Source organism: Psammomys obesus, unplaced genomic scaffold (genome assembly GCF_907164565.1).
Source record: "Psammomys obesus unplaced genomic scaffold, mPsaObe1.curated_primary_1811, whole genome shotgun sequence".
NCBI lineage: Eukaryota > Metazoa > Chordata > Mammalia > Rodentia > Muridae > Psammomys > Psammomys obesus.
The window spans coordinates 3,630,666-3,653,320 of record NW_026596079.1 but is presented as its reverse complement, the minus strand read 5'-3'; the positions used below and the strand labels follow the sequence as shown (position 1 = coordinate 3,653,320).

The 22,655-nt window shown below is 47.0% G+C and overlaps 1 protein-coding gene across 2 annotated transcripts in view; it reads right to left on the bottom strand.

Moving 5' to 3' along the window:
• Positions 1-22,655, bottom strand: part of Trappc9 (trafficking protein particle complex subunit 9) — a 448,636-nt gene that overhangs the window by 326,858 nt on the left and 99,123 nt on the right. For both annotated transcript variants that reach the window (XM_055626329.1, XM_055626330.1), the window contains 3 exons: positions 20,452-20,578; positions 16,993-17,125; positions 13,218-13,381 (listed from right to left, as the gene is read on the bottom strand). In XM_055626329.1, coding sequence (XP_055482304.1) covers positions 13,218-13,381; positions 16,993-17,125; positions 20,452-20,578 — 424 coding nt within the window. The remainder of the gene's footprint in view (positions 1-13,217; positions 13,382-16,992; positions 17,126-20,451; positions 20,579-22,655) is intronic.

Sequence of the window (22,655 nt, the reverse complement as noted above, 5' to 3'; positions counted from 1 at the left end):
GAAGGAAGGAAGGAAGGAAGGAAGGAAGGAAGGAAGGAAGGAAGGAAAAGGAAAGACAGACAAGAAAAATCAGAGCACTACTAGGCAAGGACAATGCCCTTTCTGCTATACTACAACCTGTCCCCTTATCTAAGACATGAAGCTAACCAGCATTAGAACTAAAGCTGAGAGGATTCCCAAGGAAAACCTCATGCATGGTTTATAATATCTCAAAAAAAGAAAATGAGAACAAAATTCAATAATCAAGCATGTGAGCTCTGGGGTCACAGCCCTGAGCCTGAACCCCCACACTGGCAATCTCAGCTCTTTGGATGAATGCAGCCATATAGCCTCTGGTCACAAGGGCTTGTCAATAGATGGGGGCCAGTGTTGAATTTTGTTAGGTGAAATGGGGCTGTGTGACATCTCAGTACAGCGGCCTAGCACATGGAAACTACTTGCATGTGGGACACAAAAGTGGCTCCAAGCCATTATAGGCATTCCACTCAGCCGGTGAGCTGTCAGCACACAGCCACGGGCAGCCTAAGCTCTGGTGACAGACAAATAAGGGACATGTAGCCTCTGCTCTGAAAAGGATAAAGTTGTGAGGGGGGGAGGCAGGGGGGTTGCAGAAGGGTTTCCAAAACTGTTCCAGACAAGAAGCCAGGTTCTTCTCAATATAAAACTTCATGAAGAAATTCTGCTGCTGCTACACACCAGTCAGGGTTGATAACTGTCTGCCGGCTTCATCAACTACCTAGAATTAAGATAAAACTCACTCTCTCGGGGTCCCAGATTTGCATGCAAGAACCAGCTCTCTCAACTACTGTCTGTCAATCAAGATGTAGAACTAACGAGGGAGAGGGAATGCCTGGAAAAACTATAATCGGTACTCTTCTTGCCTGCTTGGGTGGCTTCTTGTAGGTGGCTTTTCGTTTCTTAAAAGGGTCTCCTCTGAGACTGCAACTGTGTCTAAATGAACTGTGATGGTCCCTGGGGCTTACACACCCTGGCTGGGTGCTGTCCGGGGACACAGCCTGGGCAAGCTAGAAAAGAAGATGCAGAAGGGAGGGACAGAGGGAGAATGCCAGGAGCTGCATCACTTGCTGCCAGGGACAGCTCAGGCAGGAAAGTGCATCCATAAACAGGAGACCATAGACCGTGTCACCGAATCCACATGGCTCCTGTCTGAATAGGTTCCCACCAACACTTCAGGCAATGAAAATGGGGATAGCCAGGCTCCCATGAGTGGCTGTGCAATCGACTCCTCCTTATGTCCATTTGTTGAACCCTACATGAAACCTGTGAAACTGTGCCTGCTTCAGTCTTAAGTTTCAGTTTTCTGGCAGAAAACACAACACAGCAAGCATGCAAACAACCTTCTGAAATGTAACATAAAAACTTCTCCAACCTGGTCTCATTTCCTTCCAGTCTGCAGCCCCAAGTGAGCCCCCTAAATTCAGACCACGTGCCAAGCACACCAGTTCACACCATGCTGTTTGCAAGGCGTGTCACCCTGTCTAGAAATCGGCTTGTTTTGCAGACTCCTCCAGCCCGACCCCAGAATTTGCTATTAAAATACCAAGCTAGACAGAAAGACACTGGCACCCTGCCCATGTGCAAGTGGGTACCAGGCTGAACGGCTTTTAGTCATTCGGGAGTTTTGACATCTTCCGAGCAAGCACAGCTGCAGGTCCATTCTCTATGGTCAGTCACACGGCGCTAAAACAACACAGGGGGTGCAGCTCAGTAAACACAGGCCTGACTCCCACGCCGCACCGTGAGCTCCCGAGGACAGGACCCATGCATTATTCATATGCTGGTACAGCAACTGCATGTAACTGTAAATCAGTGTCTGACTGTTGGAGAACACAAAACCAAGCAAGGTAAGTGCTGTTGACCGGTGTAAGCTGCCGTGCATGGCGGGAGTGGCATGGCCAATCCTTCTGGAAGGGGCTGGGAGAGTCCTCAGCAAGTGGTGGTGTGCACTGTACCCAGAGCCATGGATCACAGGAGGTGTCAGGGGTCAGCAAGGTTCTCAGCACATGGGTGTATGGTCACAGGCGTGGTGCGCAAACAGGTGGGGGCCTGGATCAGACTCACACGGGGCCCCCAGTTCCCAGCGTGAGCAAGGTGGGGAGATACTACTCGACACAGGTTTGTGGAGTAAGAAGAGTTGGGTAAGAGGAGGAGGAACTGGTGGCCAGAGACAGGAAGGCACCCAGCAGAGGAGCCAGAAAAGGCAAGCGCATGACTGCCCTATGGCCTTTGTCCTGCCCTCTGCTCTGGTGGGCACGATGCCCCCACTCACAGTCTAGTCTGCTGCCACACTCAGAGCCGCCTGGGGACCGGAACTGCTGCCATCCAGCTCCCTAAAGCACAATGTCTAAAATAGAGCGGGTACCCGACAGAGACTGTGTTTAAGAAAGGAAAAAGACACATGTGTGGCAAGTCACAGAGGAATCACCCCCCCCCCCAAAAATCTTCTGCATAAAAAAGAGTAAAAGGGTTAATTTTGTATCCGGCCACTTTGCTGAAGGTGTTTATCAGCTGTAGGAGTTCCCTGTAGAGTTTTTGGGGTCACTCATGTATACTATCATATCATCTGCAAATAGTGATAATTTGACTTCTTCCTTTCCCATCTGTATCCCCTTGATCTCCTTCAATTGTCTTATTGCTCTAGCAAGATGAAAAACTCAAGGGACAACACATGCTGGAGAGGTTGTGGAGAAAGGGGAGTAAACTTGTACAACCACTCTGGAAATCAATCTGGCGCTTTCTCAGACAACTAGGAATAGCGCTTCCTCAAGATCCAGCCATACCACTCCTAGGCATATATCCAAAAGAGGCTCAAGTACACAAAAAGGACATTTGCTCAACCATGTTTGTAGCAGCTCTATTTGTAATAGCCAGAAGCTGGAAACAACCCAGATGCCCCTCAGCTGAAGAATGGATGCAGAAACTGTGGTACATCTATACAATGGAGTATTACTCAGCAAAGAAAAATAAGGAAATCATGAAATTTGCAGGTAAATGGTGGGACCTGGAAAGGATCATCCTGAGTGAGTTGTCCCAGAAGCAAAAAGACACGCATGGTATATACTCAAATGGTGGGACCTGGAAAGGATCATCCTGAGTGAATTGTCCCAGAAGCAAAAAGACACTCATGGTATATACTCACTCATATAAACATACAACATAGAATAAACCCACTAAAATCTATACATCTAAACAAACTAAGCAAAAGAGAGGACGCTAACTAAAATGTTCAATCCTCATCCTGAAAGGCAAAGAGGATGGACATCAGAAGAAAAAGAAAATAGGAAACAACCTCGGAACCTGCTACAGAGGGCCTCTGAAAGCCAGAAGAAAACAGGAAACAACCTTGAAACCTGCCACAGAGGGCCTCTGAAAGCCTCTGCAGTATAGACTGTCAAAGCAGATGCTGAGCCTGATGGCCAACTGATGGGCAGAGTGAATGGAATTTTATGTAAGAAGTGGGAAATAGTAAGAGCTGGAGGGGACGGGAACTCCACAAGGAGAGCAACAGAACAAGATAATTTGAACACAGGGAACTTCCCAGAGACTCATACTCCAACTAAGGACTATTCGTGGAGATAACCTAGAACCCCTGCACAGATGTAGCCCATGGCAGTTCAGTGTCCAAGTGGGTTACATAGTAATGGGAAGAGGGACTGCCTCTGACATAATCTGATTGGCCTGCTCGTTGATCACCTCCCCCTGAGGGAGAGCAGCCTTACCAGGCCACAGTAGAGGACAATGCAGCCACATTTGATGAGAACTGATAGACTAAGATCAGAAAGGAGAGGAGAACCTCCCCTATCAGTGGACTTGGGGAGTGGCATGCATGCAGAAAGGGGAGGGAGGGTGGGATCGGGAGGGGAGGAGAGAGGGGCTTATGGGGGGATACAAAATGAATAAAGTGTAATTAATAAAAAATTTTTAAAAAAAGTAAAAGGGTTACCCAGATACAGCTGTTCACACCTAAGACCCCCAGCATTTGGGAGGTTGACAGTGGAAAGACTGCACAAGTTTGAGGCTAGCCTGGGCTACATCATGAGTTCTATGACAGCCTGGGTTACAGAATAAGACTATGTGTCAAAACAAAACAAAACAAAAAACCCTAAACTAAATAATAATAATAATAAATAATGAAAGTGTTAGAGTATAACCTAGGGTGAGGGCACTTGCCTAGCATATGCAAATTCCTGGTTTCAACACCTAGCACCACTTAAAAAAAAAAAAAAAAACAGTAGTAAATAATGAGAAATAGAATGAGCAGAGATGGATAGAATGCATTCTTAGCAGGGTCAAGGGCCTAACTTTGAACCTTACCACTATAAAATAACAACAACTAAATGCTAGGCTGAGAAACTGAGTCAGAGCAAACAGTTACAACACTCAGGAAGGTGGCAAGCAAGGTAGCCTTTCATAAGACAACAGTGACAGGGGTACCAATGGCAACAGAAGCCTGTGGGAAGTACTCCTGTTTCCGGAGTGCTTGACAATGTTGGGCCATGCAGGGCAGGGCTGTGCCTAGTGCCCCCTACTCGTCACCACGAGCAGAAGAGTGGCACAGAATCATCTCAAACATGAGCAAGGGAACCTGGTCCCAGTGAGCCAGCCCCTAAATGGCAAGGCCACTTGAACCCCAAGCTGGTGAGACTCTGAGGCTAGCCGGACCTTGGGGGCTTCCTGCTTGCTCACGCTAAGCCACAGCGGTCTGCTCTTGACACATCAACATGCAAGAAGCAAACGCACAGCGTCCTCCTTCTCACTTCCCATGACGCTCTGCTCTCTGACGACACAAAGCAGAAAACAGTCAACAAGATTGATTTTTTAAAACCTCGCCCTGCAGGGCCATAATGTTAAAAACAATAATTATATAAAAATAGCATAACGACTCAGAAACAGGCTGGGCCCAAAAAGACAGGAAACCAGCGGGGTGCGTGACGTCTGTGTGGCGCTACAGCCAGCTCATTACTGGACCCCTAGGTTCTGTAAACTGCTCTGGCCCCAGGTTCTACGTGGACGGGAATGGGGTGGGGGTGCTGCCCGCTCCACTGTTGTTTTCTAGGACCCAATCAATGTTACTGTGTCAAGGCTCCATGTGGTCTTACAGACCTACAAGCTTCAAGTTTCACACTTTAATTTCTAAGGACACAGAGAAAGGACCACCACCTTGGGGGTGGGGGGGGTGGGGAGAGCTCAAGCCAGAAAACCTGTGCAGACACCCGCCTTCTTCAAGCCTGGCACACACACTGCTCAGGTCAGTAGGCCTGGCAGCCCATGGATGCGGAACCACTTTTGCACATGCTAAGGCAGCAGAGCAGTGGTCACTGTTTGCCTGAGAGGTGCCAGGCAAGGCTCCGGCTGCTCCTGAGCTACGGGCATGTGCCCTGGCAGCACGAGGAGAGCAGGCACCCAGAGGAGATCACCAAGCTGCCTTGATGAACATCGGTCAAGCGGCCAGTCGACGGTGACCAGGAGCAGAAGGCAGACAGCGCGGCAGGGGGGGGCCGTCAGCCACACGCTCCAACAGGGGATCACATGGGGAGACTGTAACACCCACAACCACCCGTGCCCCACACAACTGACCAAGATACATGAAGAGCCCTGGGTGCAGCCCTGGCCTTCCTTCCCAACATGTGGCTTATCTGAAAGGAGTCTTACAGCACTATGGATTTCTGCACTAAGTTCTGAGGATTGAAGAGTGACACATTCAAATAATAGGCAAACCCATGTGCAGGGAACAGCTGGTTTCCTTCCGGTGCCAAATGATGAAAGTATTTCTGAGACACAGCTCGGAGGGAATTCAGAGTAAAAAGGCGGCTCTGCGGCCGCAGCAAGGCAGAAGCTGAATCGCCCAGGCATCGGAGCCGATGTTGATTTCATGCCCTACAAGTGGGCCTTTCGGTTTTTGTTTAGTTTTTTTCGTTTTATCTCGTCCCTTCGTTACTGGCTGAAGAATGGACTGACTAAAGGCGTTTTTCAAAATTCTAACCGGGGTGGGTGGTCTGTGTTTAGGAATAAATCAGTAACACCGTCTGTGCCCCTGGCTGCTCCCAGCCGCAATGTCTGAAATGGCAGTCACGATCCCCATGCTGGGGTTCCGTCGGCGTCATCAGTGAAGCCGGCAATTTCTCGCTGAGAATGGAATGGACACCTCTACAAACCTTCACCACCTGGGAAGTGCAGGAACACTGCACTACACGTGTAAGAAAAGCAAGGGATACACAGCTTCTCACCTACCAAAGCCCCACAGGGGCCTCACACTCAACTCGCTGAGGGTCTACATACGGGACATTGTCGGCCTGACAGAAATGACAGACCTAATTTTGGTTTTTTGGGTTCGTTTTGTTTGGTTTTGTTTTGTTTTGTTTTGTTTTCGATACAGGGTTTCTCTGTGTAGCCTTGGTTGTCCTAGACTTGCTTTGTAGACCAGGCTGACCTTGAACTCATAGAGAACTGCCTGCCTCTGCCACCATGCCCAGTAATTTTGTTATTTTTAAAAAGCAATCTATTATGTGTGTGTATATATATTATTTCTTTTCTAAGGGTCGATTTTTAAGCTCACGTAGATAAGTGTGTCTTTACACTTGAAAATTAAAGAATATCAGTGGTCACCTGGACGGCATGGCCGAGCAGTGCAAGCTTAGTAATGAGAGCAAGGAAGGAAATGTGCAGTTCTGCTTTGAGTGGAAGTTCCATCAGTTTATAGCTGTGGTGTTAACTAATGCGCCACAGAAATTTTACATTGATGGTCAACCAAAATCAATACATCAGAGCTTCAAAAACTTGGAATGGGTAAAATTAAGTACAAGCACAAGGCTTAAGTATAAGTGAACTAATAATTTTGTTAACATCTTTTGACCACATAAAATATTACAGGAAACTGGGCTACCATTGGAATTATGATGAAAAGCATCAGATGTAATGCCAGAGATGGCATGTAAGCAATTCAGGTGTCTCTGACAAGATAGTTCTCTCAAAAAAAAAAATCATATATTAAATTTTATTAATATTAAAAGTAAGTATTTGCAGAATCCAGCTGCTGGGTTTTCAATTTTGGAAAATCAAGATTCTATGTGAGCTGGGTACAGTGGCACACACCTGTAATTCTAGCACTCAGGGAGGCAGAGGCAGGCAGATCTCTGTGAGTTCGAGGACAGCCTAGTCTACGTAGAGAAATCTTGTTTTGAAAAACAAAACAAAACAAAAAAAAAATATTCTAGGTGATAAAAATGGACCATCCATGAATTTAAACTAATTTCTGTCTTTTGACTATCTCGGTAACTATTTCTGAATTATAAAACATGCTGCTTAACACAATAATCTGTGATATAATAACTTACTATTTAATCTTTGTATCAGAGAGCAAAAACATTTAAAAAGTATTGAACATTAACAAGCAACTACATGGGAACTAAACACTGGCCTCTACTTTTAAATAATTTGCTGTAAAACCTGGCAATGAAAATTGCACTGGGGAGGTAACCCTACGAATTAAACACTCGCCACAAAGCACGCGGCCCTCGGTCCAAATCTGCAGAACCCATACAGAGCTGGGCACAGCGGCAGCCCAGGTGGCCCTGCAGAGAGGTGTCGGGCAGATACAGGAGGAGCCTCGGAAGCTCACAGGACTGCTGGCAGACAAAATAAGAGAAGCTGTGGCAAACAAGGTAGAAGGTTAGGATCGACACTTGAGGTTGTCCTCTGCCCTCTGCCCCCACGAACACACACCCACATACGTGTATACCATAAACACATATTATACATGCACGAAGATAAAACTCTAAAAAAAAAAAAAAAAAAAAAAAACTTTAAAGAAAAATAACGGAAGCTGTAGATAGGTTCAGTGGTCAAGAGCACGTGATGCTCTTGAAGAGGACCGGGGTTTGACTCCCAGCACCAGATTGCTTACAGGTGCCTGTCAGTCCAGCTCCAGGGGACCTGGTGCTCCCATCCGGCCTCCACAGGTACAAGCACGGTACATACACCCATCTTGCAGGAGTACATGTGTACATACACACATACACACAAACACACTAAAAATAACAAATTTTAAAGTGAAAGAAAATGGATAGATAAATATAAAACATAAAAAATAAATCTTAAAACAGAAACAGGATGGGTGTGTGTACATGCATTTGTGTGCCGTGTGATCACACTTGTTTTCATGGTTTTGTTCTATGGTTTGTGCTGCTGGGGATCGAAATCATGGAGCCACAAGCCTGATTCATATCGTGCTTGTATACAATATACTCTGAGCTTTCTTACACCGCCTGTGGGAAAATGAACACATTTTTTTCCCTGATTTTGTCTTTTTCTTTTTCTTTTTCTTTTTTTAAGACAGGGTTTCTCTGTGTAACCTTGACTGTCCTGGGTTCACTTTGTAGACTATGCTGACTCTGAACCCACAGAGATCCACCTGCCTCTACCTCCCTGAGGGTTAGAATTAAAGGCCTGTGCCACCGCACCTGGCTTGATTCTGTCTTCATTACAATGAACTCTGTAATGAGTAAAGGCAGTAGTTTGCCTTCCACAATCTAGAAGGATTCTGTGACAAGTGAGTCGGGATCAGAAGGGTACACCAGGGGTGAGACAACCCTTGTCTTCAAACATGGTGGACACGCTACATCTGTACGGTAGGAACTTTTGAACAAGGACCCTCAACCCATCAAAGCCCAAAACACAGTCTAGGCCCAAGAAAGGTCTCCGGAGCCCTTATATCACTGCTTCTTGCCACACACTTGAGAAGTAATAGGCCTTTTTCAAGGGGTTTGTGATGTGCATCTCATAGATCAGGAGAGCCGAGAGTATGGGAAGTCAGCCCAAAAAGATTAATGACTGAAGATAAGGGAGCACAGGCAGAGACGGTGGGGCAGAAGGGCTCCCTTTACCCCCCAGGCATCAGGCACAGAACAAGAGCCTCAGGTTCCCCAAGTACCAGGCTCCATGTATGTAAGTGTGCAGAGGACTTAAAGCAAACAGGAATACGAGCAAAGTATGCTCCCTCTGGCCTGTCTCCTGAGAGCTTCCGAGGTCCTGCCAGCACACCTCACAGCCCACAGGATAGCCCATGCCACGGGCTCACACTTACTGCCAATGCACCCCAGCTCTTCTGTACTGAAGCCACAGCAGTGAAAGGCCCAATCCTCCACCCTGAACTGAAAGACCTCTGTGATGGCTGTGAACCTAGAAGTGCCGCTCATCAGCTACAGGGAGATGGGGGACCAGGAACGGCTACCGCTACTTTTGAGGTAGAAAACAAAGGTAAACTCAGAACAAGGAAGGCAGTGTGGGAACCCAGAGAAGGCAAGATTTCACAGTTGGATATTAAAGAAACACAGCGCACTGGACTTCCAATAAAGACAGCACGCCTGCAGGAACAGGGCCTCCTTAATAGGCACAGCTGAGTCTCAGCCCCCAGCATGGTTCAGTTAACTGCCAGCTCCAGGCTAAGGCCAGACTCTCATCTCCTCACGTCAGGTGGGTCGTCTGTTGATGCTGAAAGTGTCTCTCCACGGCAGAGTGCAAGCCGCAGGGATCATCTCTCTGTATATTTTGAAAGCAGATGGCCTGTTTTCGTTAATTTAATTCTACATGTAAATGTACCACTGCTTGGGACAGTAATAAAAAATAAATGATGGCTTTAATCTTCCAGTTATAACTGTGTTGCTTCGGAAATGGCTATGCGATGCCTGGCATTACACGTCTACGTGTCTTCCTCCCTTGTGATAAGGAGTGAGGCCAGCAGAGCTGAGAATAGGGCTTTGAAAAGCATCCACATGTATATGGAATTCTGAAATGAAACCCAGTGTTTTCTGACTTTAAAAAATAAAAGTCAGGCGCTGGAGAGGTGGTGCAACAGTTAAGAGCACTGGCTGCTCTTGCAGAGACCTGAGTTCAGTTCCTAGCACCCACACGTATGCTCACAACCATCGGTGACTCCAGTTGCAGGAGATACGACATCCTCTCCTGAACTCAATGGGCACCAGGCATGCACGTGGTACACAGAAATACATGCAAGGAGACAACTCATACAAATAAAATAAAAAAATCTTTAAAATTAAAAAGAATTTGGATTTTGCTTCTCATATGGATTCCTCCTGAATCTATGACCTTAGACAGGTGACTGTCCTCTGTTGATTTCAGAGTCCCCGGCTATAAAGTGTAAACAGTGAGGTTCCCTGATTGGGAAACAGCAAAGAATAGATTAGGCATGTGCAAGGCATGATGGGTAAACTGGTGTGGAAAGTATGGTTGCCTCTGAGCACTAGGAAGGAACATGAGGGAGCTTCCTCAGGTGATGGGAATGTCTGGTACTGGGATACAGTTGGTACTCTGGTCCCCTTGGTAAGGGTTTGAACATCACTGAATACTGTACAGAGAGTGAACATTTCATGCATATGCAGCTAACAAAAAGAAATTAGAGTTGTGATAATGAGATGTGTGCCAAAGCACTTGGAGGTAAAACTAACTGCCATCTGCGATCTTAAATAACATTAAAGAGACGGATGGACAGACAGGAGGCTTGAAGAGATACAGAATGAAGCAGCAGAGAAAAGTGCAAACTGTGGTGTACAGGTCACAGGGGTGTGGGTGCTCGAATGAGATCCTTCATTTCTTCCACATGTTTAAACGCTTTCATAACAAGAGTGGAGGAGGAGGGGTCGACAGAACATTCTGTTCAGAAAAATTCAAAGGCATAGGAGTGTGGACGCCAAGGGGGGTCTGGCAAGGTGAGAGAGAAGCCACGCGTGAACAAAGGCAGTGCTGAGAGGCTCAGAGGCCACCAGAGGCCTCCAGAAAAGAAGGGTGGGCCGCAGCAGCACAGAGGCTGTGACTCACCCAGAGCCCAGTGGGGACCACACGAAGCACGAGGGCTTCAAAGTGGCCCCCCATATTTATTCTGCCTTCCCAACAGGAAAACAAGATGCTAGCACTACTGTATTATCTAAATGTAAAAACGGCATCCCAGCCCTTCACTCTTGCACACCTACTATGTGCCAAACCCTAAAAACAAAAAAAAACTTGTCACTGTTTTTGAGGCACTTGTAGCCCAGCTGGAGACAGAGTTAGCGAAGGGTACTCTCGGACAATAAACAGGAAAAGACCCAACACCCCAGTATTGGGAAGGTTTACAGAGGAGTGCGGATTGGGCCAAAGTCCAAAAGTGAACTGACTCCGCAGACGAGGTAGAGGGGGAATAGAGAAGACAGCTGAATGAGCCTTAGAGAAGAATGACAGACTCAACAGTTTAAAGGGTTAAGTGTAATGTTCAGAACAAGGAATTGAAGGAATTGTGGGTTTGGGGTGGGGCTCTTTGTTCCTTTGTTGTTTACTTTTGGATATTTTTGAGGCAGGCTGTCACTATGTAGCTCTGATTATCCTGGAACTCACAATGTAGACCAGGCTGGCCTTAAAATAATACAGATCTGCTTGCCTCTGCCTCCAGAGTTCTGGGATTAAAGGTGTGTACCATACCTGGCCTGGGATTGTGTTTTTTTTTTAATTTTATTTATTTATTACAATTTATTTACTTTTTATCCCAGCTGTAGCCCCCCTCATCTCCTCCCAGTCCCACCCTATCTCCCTCTCCTCCCCCTAGTCCACTGATAGGGGAGGTCCTCCGCCCCTTCTATCTGACCCTAGCCTATCAGGTCTCATCAGGGATGGCTCCATCATCTTCCTCTGTGGCCTGGCAAGGCTGCACACCCTCCCCCTCACCCCCGGGAGAGGTGTTCAAAGCACTGGCCACTGAGTCTAAATGACAGCCAATATTTTCTTTAAAAGGTAGAACACACAATCTAAGTGAACAGCAGTAACATGATTATCACCTGGATTTGTTTTAGGAAAGAAAACAAAAATATTTTCCAGTCTCAAATTGTGAAAACATGGCAGGTTACAGGAGATATAAAAAGTTTCACCAGAGAAGACCCTTCAGGAATACCTGAAGACATCACATATCTGAACCATAGAACATAAAGCAATCTAGCTGGTACTACCCTGAAAACTTCATCCCTGCTAGCTAGCTTTCATGCTGAAAAGTGTTGTATACATTGACATTGGAGAAAAATGCTCATCAGTCTACCCCAGCTGTAAACCTTGCAAGCTACAATAACATCGGGCCTGGTAAGACATGCCCATTGGTGCAGCAGTGGCATGAAAGTTATGGAAACAACCAAACATTCTATGATTGAATGTAAGCTCTGTTCCACAAAACCCATACCTGGCAACACTGTCAGGACCAAAAGTCTGTGGCTATCCCAGGCATAGGACCTAGGGGAGAACCTAATAATATTATTCTGCTAAATGGACATAGTGTGAAATGACTCCTAATGGTTTGTTGTTATCCCTATACACTAGTGCATCTCTCAGTCCTCAACAGAGGAGCTACTTCTTACAGCAGATGCAGATGAACACAGAGACCTACAACTGGTCAAGGTGCAGGGAATAAGAGATTCGGAGTACCAAGCCCTGAATAGGACGTCTGTGTTGTACCCAGCTCAGAGACCATTAGGGAAGATAAGGTGGAGAGATTCTAAGAACCAGAGGTGGTGGATGACTGAGAAAAAAAAATGATTTCTGCACATATGAACTCACAGTGATTGTGGCAGCATGCACAAGACTTCTGACAGTCCAGGCCCGGTGAAATCTCAGCATGGAGAGGGGAGGTGGACATGGAGCCCCACCCCAAGCTGTAGAACTAGTGGCAACTGGCAGCTGCTGGAAGAAGGGTATTCGTTTTCTTGAAGAGTATTTGTTGCCCCTTGTAGGCTAACCATACTCTAGATGATGGCTACACATCCAAGAATATTCAGGCAGCACAGCACAAACTAGACTCAATGAGTTTTTAAAAAGACGAAAAGTTGGGTGGGTATGAAGATCTAGGAAGAGTTGGGGGTGAATATAATAGAAACAGACTGCACAAAACAGAGAATTAATAGAAATGCTATTTTTTTTAAAGTTTCGTCATATCAACTGCCGTTTTCTGTCACTCATCAACATTAACAATTTCTTCGAGCATCAACCAAAGCCCATAACCAACTTACTGAAGTTCCAAGAACCAGGTGAAGGACTTGGTGCTGAGGGACACTGTGGAAGAGTCACTAGATTTCCTGGTGACTCAGTTGTGCTCTGGATAACCAGCATCAGCTCTCTACAGCGTGCCTTCTGCTACTGAGCACACAGACAGTGACCATGCCACCTACCCTTGGTGGTGAGAAGCTTTGAGGTGACTTCCAGTTGTTCGAGGGGTTCCAGTCCAATGTTCTCCAAGGTAACGACCAGCTGCTGAGCTTCTCCGTTGTAGAGCTGGACGGACACGTTAGCCGATATCTCATCACCAGAAGAAGGCTGCAATGCGTGTGCAGACCTAAAAGCACAGTGACGACAGGGAGAAGAGTAAGGGAGAAGGAAGGGAAGACGCTGGCAGCACTCTGGGACTATTCGCACAGAAGGACTTCAGAAGCAGGCTGGCCTCCCTGACTTTGCACAGAATATTTGGTGCTCAGCTCTCACAAACATGCTCAGCTGGGGGCGACGGACTTATGGAAGTGGTTGGCAAGTCAGGCTCCAGACTGCAGGTGACTACCTCTACTCTGGACTCACATGGGATGAGGCCAAGGTCAGGATCATCCGTTACTGCTGAACATTCTGTATCACACAGGCGGAGGGCACACAGTCGATGTCAACAACTATGAGTGAATTCCATGAGTGAGCCTCTCTTATGCTTACAACACATTACAGTCAACCGCCACTTGAATAATCCCTGTTTAATGCAGTAAATTAACTCAGAAAATTTTATAAGTGTTGACATTTAATAAATAAATAAATAAGTGCGTTAACTCCAAGTCATTCCCATGGGAATCTCTTGCCTGGACCATACCCTCTCTCTGAAGGATAAAACCCTGTCTCTGGGAAGATTCCTCCTTTGCCCTGTGCTCCTAGCTCCCTATGAGCAGGCTATCTAGGGCTTCCCACTGGGAGCTCAGAGACACCACAGAGTATCTTCGTGATTTATTAAAGCACCACACGATAGTAAAATGAGAAACGGGAGGCAGATGCCATCACTCGGCGCTAGTGTAAAAGTAAGCGACGGCTGAGGTTGGTCTTGAGGTGGCTGGAGGGGCACCTGTGGTGTCACATCCTTCCCTCCTTGTGTGACTGCAGAGGTGAGCTTTGAGATGGCTCAGCTGGTGGGCAGGAGATCCTCTCCCCAGCAGGCTCTTCCTTCCTGGTACCAGCCCTTTAACTGTTTTCCCCCAGAGCCAGGCCCTCTCCTTCTCCCAGACTGGACACTGAGGGCCTCCACAGTGGGGCAGGTGTCAGTGCCCTTTCCCACTTCTCTCAGTGGCTCACCCTGTCAAGTGGTCAGGGAACAGAGACAGAACACCTTCCTGAGGCTGCGCTTGCTCAGCTGAGGTGGGTGTCCACCGTACAGAGGCCAAAGCAAAAAGATCTGCCTGCCCCACTGAACCAAGCGAAGCTTTACAATGCTGCCCACCTGCTTTTTACCTATACATAGCTTAGGAAACTTAACAGAGATGCTCTACCTCCACTGAGACCCCATTTTAAATATCTCCATCATCCTAAGGAGAAACCGTGGCATGATACCTAAGACCTACATCACTCCCCACCCCTGCTGCCACTAGCAGCTTCTTTCCACAGGCCTGTGAGCCTCTTCCGAACAGTTCATAGGAGCCACACACTAAGGCCTCTTCCTCAGCATAGTGTTTCTGAGGCCCACTAGGGCAGAGCAGGTATCAGGAGCTAACTTGTTTTCACTACTAAGTGAGCAGTGCTCCGGTGCTCAAGTGCGGCTCCTTTGTCCCTTCATCAGCTGATGGACAAATGGGTCTTTGCCACCATTCAGGTACAAGTTTTGGCAACGGTGCATAGGCTCTCTCACCTTAGGTAGATACCCAAAAGGAGAATAGCTGGGTCATCAAACCTATGTTTGATCTTTTAAAAGACTACCCAGACATCCTCCCAATATCAGCAGGGCAAGAAGACTCCAGCTCCTGTAACCCTTTCCCAACCTGGCTGCTGTCTGTCTTCTCATCACAGCCACCCCAGTGGGTGTGGGCTGCCGTGGGGGCAGGGTGACAGCCCAAAAGAGACTAATGGCTCTGAATACTTTTTCAGGTTGCTTACTTGCTGTTTGTGCACCTTTTCTGCTGAAAGATTCACGGAGATCATTTGCCAAATTTGTAATCAGGTTGTCGGTCTTCTCTATGCTGAGTTTCACAAGTTCTTTATATAGATACAACTCTACTAGATATGTGCTGGGCAGAAACTTTCTTTCAACCGTGAGTTGCCTTTTCATTTTCCTAATGGCATCTTTGGAAGCACAACTGTTTTTTACTGTGATGAGGTCCCAGTTATCGAGGTTTTATCTTATGGATCCTAAAACAAGTCAAAAGCCTGTCTTCTAAGACAATGGGACTTCAGCTCTTACAGGCAGACCCGTGGGCCCTTCTGAGTTAGCTTTTCCTATTATTTTACTTCATCTGGAATCACACACCCCTGCCTCCTACCTGCACTCCCTCCATTACCAGCTGCCCACCTGCCCCAGGACCCACAGCTGCGGCCTCCTCCCTGACCATCTCATAGCTCAGATGGTCAGGCAGGACGGCTGTCTGTCATTCTCTACCACTTGACAAGCACGAGGCCAGGGCAGCCACATTCACTGTCATAGCCCTGTCACGCAGAACACTGCTGGACACATGAAAAGGGTCCACCAAATAGCTGGGGAGATTCTAAGACATGTTTTACAACAGTGGCTCTGGAGAGCCATCATTACTCACAGGCGCGAGCAAACGAGTGGCAGTGCAATTCTGCGACATGAGTGAGACGTATATTTTTGGATCATTTTCTGATCCCGTGCTCTGACCCAGCCTGGTAAGTGTCGCTCCCAACCCCTCATCAGAGAAGCTTCTTTTTGCCTCAGATGGAGATCTTTACAGAAAGCGACAACAGGTAGAAAGGAAGAGAACCACTGATTGCGGGGTGCCCGACCCCAGCTGATGCATCTACAACACAATCACTACACCTAGGGCTCAAGAAATGCCCCAGAAGAAATGGTAGAAAGAGCCTCAGGACAAAGAAGTCTGCCATAAGATTGAATCTCCCAGATATGATGGGGAAGCTGTTTCCCTTAAAACCGTAACAGTGATGCCCAAACAATTCCTGAACAATGGCACTAGTTGATTAGTTGACATGCCAAAGTGGGGTTAGGAGAAACCTCACTGGGCCCCACCGCAGGGTGAAGGGCTGTTAGCAATAAATGACTGCTGAGAAGGGAGGGGTGGTCTTCCCCGGGGATGAGCTCCCTGACTGACTACCCAGTACTGAGTGACCAACCCTAAAAACCAATACTTATAAACGACTCTACGTGGACTCAGCAGACTGTATTTATATGTTTATTCACATATGTAACAGTAACAATTAAAGAAAAAGAAGCCATGAATTTGGGGTGGGGGGACGAAACATAGGAGGGATTGGAGAGAGGAGAGGGAAGGGGAGAAATGATGTAATAATTTTAACTTAAAATTTTAAATTACATTTTTTTAAAGAATTTGTTACTTTGTTGGTGTAACAGGCGTGGGCCTCCAGGCCTGGCTTTGTACATTGGTTCTGGGGCTCTTCACTCAGGTCCTCCTGCCTATGCAGGAAGCACTTTACCCACTGAGCCCCAAGAGTTGCTCTTAAGTGGCCATAAAACCTCAACTGCTTTTTGTGATTCTAATTCCAACAGCTAATTGTACCTTTGCTCTGCTGAGAGAGCCTTCAACTGCATTCTTAGATATTTTCAGAGAGCATATTAACTCTTTGGTCCCTTAAGGTCCTTCAGCTATACTCTCTGCCTCCTCCAAGTTAGATGAACCCCAACCCTTTGTGCTATTTTTAAGAAATGTACAACCAGAAAGCGTTCTGAGAACTGCTCCTTCTAGACACAGGCCCCTGCACCCTCAGGCCCCCTACCTGGGCAGCGATGTGCTGATCTGCAATCTTGGCAGGGCAGGAATGACTTCCACGGTGGAGCCGCTGGTTTTCACTCCCGGAAGGTTGTCCAGAAGGCAGTCGCTGAAGACCCCAAAGACCGTAGTGTGGTAACCTGTGGAACAGGTGGTGGGGGTCACACCTCCTGACAAGGCTTGGCCAGGTATGCCTCTACTAAGGCCACAAAGAAAGCACCGGCACTACCACCCCCGTCACCCACACCCCACTACTGCCCCCTCTACCCGAAGCACCCTGGCTGTCCTGGGACAGAATGAAGCTGAGAACGCTGCTGGTGCCCTATTTCCCAAGGTGGGCCAGGGTTAGACAACAGGTCCTTGTGAAGATACTTGCACACTCCCAGTCACTGCTTAGTACTTACCGTCTCCACTCTTTGCTACCACACCTTTCAGATTTAGCGTCTCTAACTTGACAGTGAGAGTTAATATTCCTTTCCAAGACATAATGGGACTTAATGAGCATTTGAAAACTGCTTTAGAACCTTCTGTTGAGAGACGAAGGTTCAAGAGCCAATTATTGCCATTACTAGCTGCTTCATGATGTGACAACTCCACCACGTGTGTGAAAGGACCACAGCTTAAGATCAGCGCAGGGAGTGTGCAAAAAGAAAAGGCTGGTGAGCTACATAAGCACTTGAAATTGTTTAAGTAAAGCTTTGGAATGGCTTTTGAAATTTCAAAAGATGATGGCCAGCGGCTAGAAGCCTAAACTGTCAACTTTTCTGTGTTACATCCCAGAGGGACAAGGAAATTATTCCCTAGGGAGGAGCCACTCTCTTTCCCTGTCAGTATCATTCATTCTATTGGTGGAACAGCTCAATGCATCTCCTTCTGCAGCACACCACTCCTAGTCATGGCGGCCAAGGTGAAAAGAGAAGCCACCCTGGTGCCATGGGAAAAAAGGTGTAGCGAGTGTCATGGGAACATCATGGGGACTCTGTCGGGGGACCAATCAGATTGACAGACTAAGGAAGAATGCCCTCCCAAAGAACTGGTTGAGGCTCAGATGCCCTCAAGGGCAAATCCATGTCAGGTTCAGATGGCAGGTGTGCTGTGGGTACCATCGGGAACCTTGTGACATCCAAGTGCAGCTTTCCAAGAGGGAAGACAAGGATACTGGGTGGGGGTGGTCCAGGGCTCAGGAATGTGCCTTGAAATAAGATAGGACAAAGGGTAAGACTTGTGGCCAACTGATGGGAGCTGAAAAGGAGCTCAGTGTGGAGGGTGGGCCCATTAGCAAGTAAGCTGGAAAACAGAAAAGACTAGTCCTTGAGTTCTGTGATAGAGTCACAGATCTTCCAGACAGAAGACAGCCATGTAGGTGGCAGAAAATAGTGGGTCTCGTATAGTATTGACAATGAGGTCCGACATGGACTGTTGTCTGCTTTTCAATCACTCCCCTGGTGGGGCTGCCTTGACAGGCCACAGGGGAAGAGGATGTGTTTAGTCCTGATGCAACTTGATGTGCTGGGGTGAGTTGGTAGTGGGGGTAGAGAGATGTCCCCTTTTCTGAGGAGTAGGGGAGGGAGGATAGGAAGAAGAGGAAGGGAGGGTAGGAACAGAAAGAGAGGAGGGACGGGGCTAGGATTGGTAGATACATAGATAGATAGATAGATAGATAGATAGATAGATAGATAGATAGATAGATAGATAGATAGATAGAGAGACAGACAGATAAGCAGGCGGGCAGGCAGGCAGACAGATAGGTAAATAAACCAATCAGGTCTGGTGGCAGCAGGTTAAAGCAGATGGTCCACTATTGGGGGTTGTGCTGATGCTAGCCCTCAAGATGTCATTAAACCTATCCTTGTTGTGTGAACCTGCCTAAGTCATTATATCCGATTGGTTCATTAAACAGCCTATACCTGGGCAGGGCAGAATGGGGTAGGCATGTCTAAGGTTCCTAGGCTTTGAAGAGGAGAATCATGAAAGACAGATGGACAGGAAGAAGAGGAAGGAGGATGCCATGATGGGTTAGTGTGGAGAAAAAAAACCACATGGGCCAAGAGGAAGGACTCCAATAATGGCATGAAAAGGCCCAGACGAAGAATATAAACAAGTACCGTGGGATTATGGATGGACAGCAGACCACATGAGAAGGATTAAGGTGGGTGGCATTGGATGGGGACTTTGAGATGGATGGTAAGGTTATTGAGACAGTGTAAGTGAAATAAATTTCTGGCCAAGGTACATAAGACAATAATAAAATCTAACAAGTGTCTGTGTCTTATTATTTGTGATAGCAGGTTAGCTAATACCACTGTGATAATCATAGGACTAATAATAAACATTATATAGCCCAACATTTTTTTTATTTACTACAACAGTCCACAAAGACACTTCACTGAAATGGGAACCTCTAGGAAAAAGGCCACTTTAGGGAGGAGAGGTATGGGGTCCTGGTATGACATGGTACACATGAAGAGCCCTCGGGTCATCTGAGGAAATGGCAAGCAAGGCAGTGGGGTGGGAGGGCTGTCTCTAAAGAACACCAGAAGCACACATGGCAGAACTGAAGGCAAGAGGAGGTCCCTGGGCTTGGTAGGGTTGAGAAGCAAGAAGAGGAAAGAAGGGGGGAGGGAAAGGTGGAAGTGAAGACTCCAGGGAAGGGTCCAGGGAAATGGCTTGGCAGGTAGAGGTGGCAAGCCTGGAGCCTGAGTTCAATCCAGAACACACTCAAGACAGCAGGAAAGAGCAGTTCTTCAAAACTGTCATCTGACCTCCACACGCACACCATGCCATATGTGCCACCCGTACTCACGCACACATCATGCAAACTGAGGAGAAAGGAGGCCCAGGGGAAGGGCAGGGAAGGTGGGGGTGGAAAATAGAGGAAGGAAGCCATGAGACTGAGATGCTCTCCAGGGCAGGGCGTCAGGAATACAGCATGAAGAAACCAAGAGACTGAACAAGACCAGAGAGGAGACACCATCCCAAGGCTGACCTCTGAACAAGATTAGGAGAAAACTAAACAGCCCAGCTTCAGCCAGAATAGCACCATTCTTGATCCGATCACAAGAATTCTGATAAAGTGCCAAGAGCTGGATAGAGAATTCAAGGCATCAAGGAATCACTATAGATGTGGCATGGTAGAGGCTACATGGACACACGAGAGGGGGTTCAGGGGCGCTGGAGAGGATTTGATGGCAGGGAGAGAAGCTGAGTCCATGCTGTCCCAAAGGAGAATGGCACAAAAGAGAAAAGTGAGTGAGAGGGAAACCAGACAAGACAAGGCACAGGATAGACTCCACCCCCCTTAACAGCACAACAGCAAGTAGCACCCACATCTCAAAACCAATTCTTTTTGTCATCTACTTTGAAAGTAAACGCTATCTTCCCATTGTCATTTCGGTGGTAAATATTATGGATAAGGTAATCAGCTCCAGGTGCAGTGATGCAGAAACCAGCAGGCCACTCTCCTTACCGTTCACGGTGATCATCCCGGTAGTCTTCGGGACCCCGACCAGTGTCACTGGATACAAACCAGATTCCGCAGGAAGGGAAAGTGCTGCAGGGAGAGACTCGAACTCCACTCCGCTGGTGAGAAGCCCCTGCAGGAAATGAAGGAGCACAGTGAAGAGGCACAGCCTAGACCCATGATGCACAGCCAATCCTAATGAGCTCTGTGACATTCACTGCAGCAACTTTGGGGATGAAAAGGCCAGGAGTTTAAAAAAAAAAAAACCCACAGAGAACTTTAAGGGAGACCCGTGTGATCTGGACACCCAGAGAAGGGTGGCAAGCAAAAACTCCAGTTGGGGTAAAGCCCTGTGTATCATCATCTGATTTCCTTGTTTTGCTGTTTTGACAAATGAGAATTCAGACCCAAAGAAAAATAAATAAGTAATGTTTTTTTTGTTTTTTTTTTTTCAAACACAAAAGAAAAACATAGTGTAGAAATATCTCAGAAGTTGATTTTGCTCCAGGGCTTCTATGAATTATTCATTCATCTCAGTGTACAGCAGGCTCTGGGCTTGCAAGTGAACCACTCAGCTCCTTGAGTCCCCAGCCTCAAGAAGCTGCCCCTTGACATGACATAGCGCAGAGACATCAGTCCCCAGGAGGCTCCAGTCAGTGCAACAGGAACATCTATTCACAAAGGCAAAGTCATGATCACTGCCGGCCCTCGGAAGCCATGAATAAGCAAGTATGGTTGGCCAGAGGCAAAGGCCAGAAGAAACCTTGAACATCACAGGCATTATTATGATCTAGAAAAAGAGAAGAAAAAGAAGAAAAGAAAAACACAAGCGGAAAGTAAAAAGAAAGAAATGTCCTTAACAAAGATCATAAACATCATGGAGTAAATTCATCACACGACGTGCAAGACTTCATGGCAGCTACGCAACATGACCCAGAACAAAGAGGACCTCCACAGAGGAAGAAGTCCGAGACTCTCCCAAGTGGGATGGTTTTCTGCAGTGCAATGGTCAAAACAGTAGGAGCTTATCTTGGAGACACTGATCGTGGGTGGGTGTGCTGACTCTGGGAGCCCACTGCTCACAGCAGAAGGAAGGATCGCCAACACCAACAAGAGGGAGGCAGGGAGGGACCCCAGGGGAATAAGCTGGGAGAGTAGACATGAGTGTGAACCACATGAGGCTGTTGTGCACATACACACATACACATACACATACACATACACATACACATACACATACACATAAAAGCATGTGTGTGTGCACACACTTGCATGCCCTTTCCCAGCTCTGTCTATAAAGAACACCGGAAGCAAACGCACTCTGGTGGCAGTGGCTGCTCCTACGATGCATATGAGGTGTGTGGTTCAGACCTCATGGCTAAGAGTGTTAGAAGAAAAGCCAATTATATGGCTGTTGTCCGTAAGCAAAACCCATTGACACTTGCTAATGCGTGAGCTAACTAAAGCCAAACGGTAGTTGTTAATACATCTTCAGGCTAGCTGTTGAATATATGCAAGTTTATGCCTAAAATGCTTCATAATTATTTAAGTTTCTAACCCCAATTTGTGTGCTAACTCCAAGCAGAACTTTGTAGTTTATTATAACTTTTTACTCGTCTTAATTTTTTTTTTTACAATAAGCACATATGATTTTTAAATCAGAAAATAATGAAAGCTACTTTTAAAGATTTATTTTGTTTTTTAAATAAGCCAGGCATAGTAAACATGCCTTGAATCCCGGCACTTGGGAAGTAGAGGCAGGTGTGGTGCTGGGAATTCAAGGTCAACTGGTTACATGGTAGAACTCTGTCTCAAAAACAAAAAGAAAGAAAAAAATACAGAGAGCAACAGCAGCCCTCTGACAGTAGCAACAGATTTTCACGGAGGGCAGGATGGGTGGCGAAGCAATTAAAGAGCCAAGCAAGAAGGAGGACCAGAATTCGAATCCCCAAAACCCACATATACACCTTTAATTCAAGCCTCAGAAGAAGGAGAAGGGACCCCTAGAGAAAACTGGCTAGCAAGGCTAGCCATATTGCCAAGCCCTGGGAAATATCCTGCCTCAAAAATTTAAGGCAGCTGGGCAGTGGTAGTACAAGCTTTTAATCCTACAAAACAGGGGAGTTCAAGGCCAGCCTGGTCCCCAGAGTGAATTGTAGGACAGCCAGGGCTAGAGCTCCAACCTCAAGCTGTGGCCTCCACATTCACAC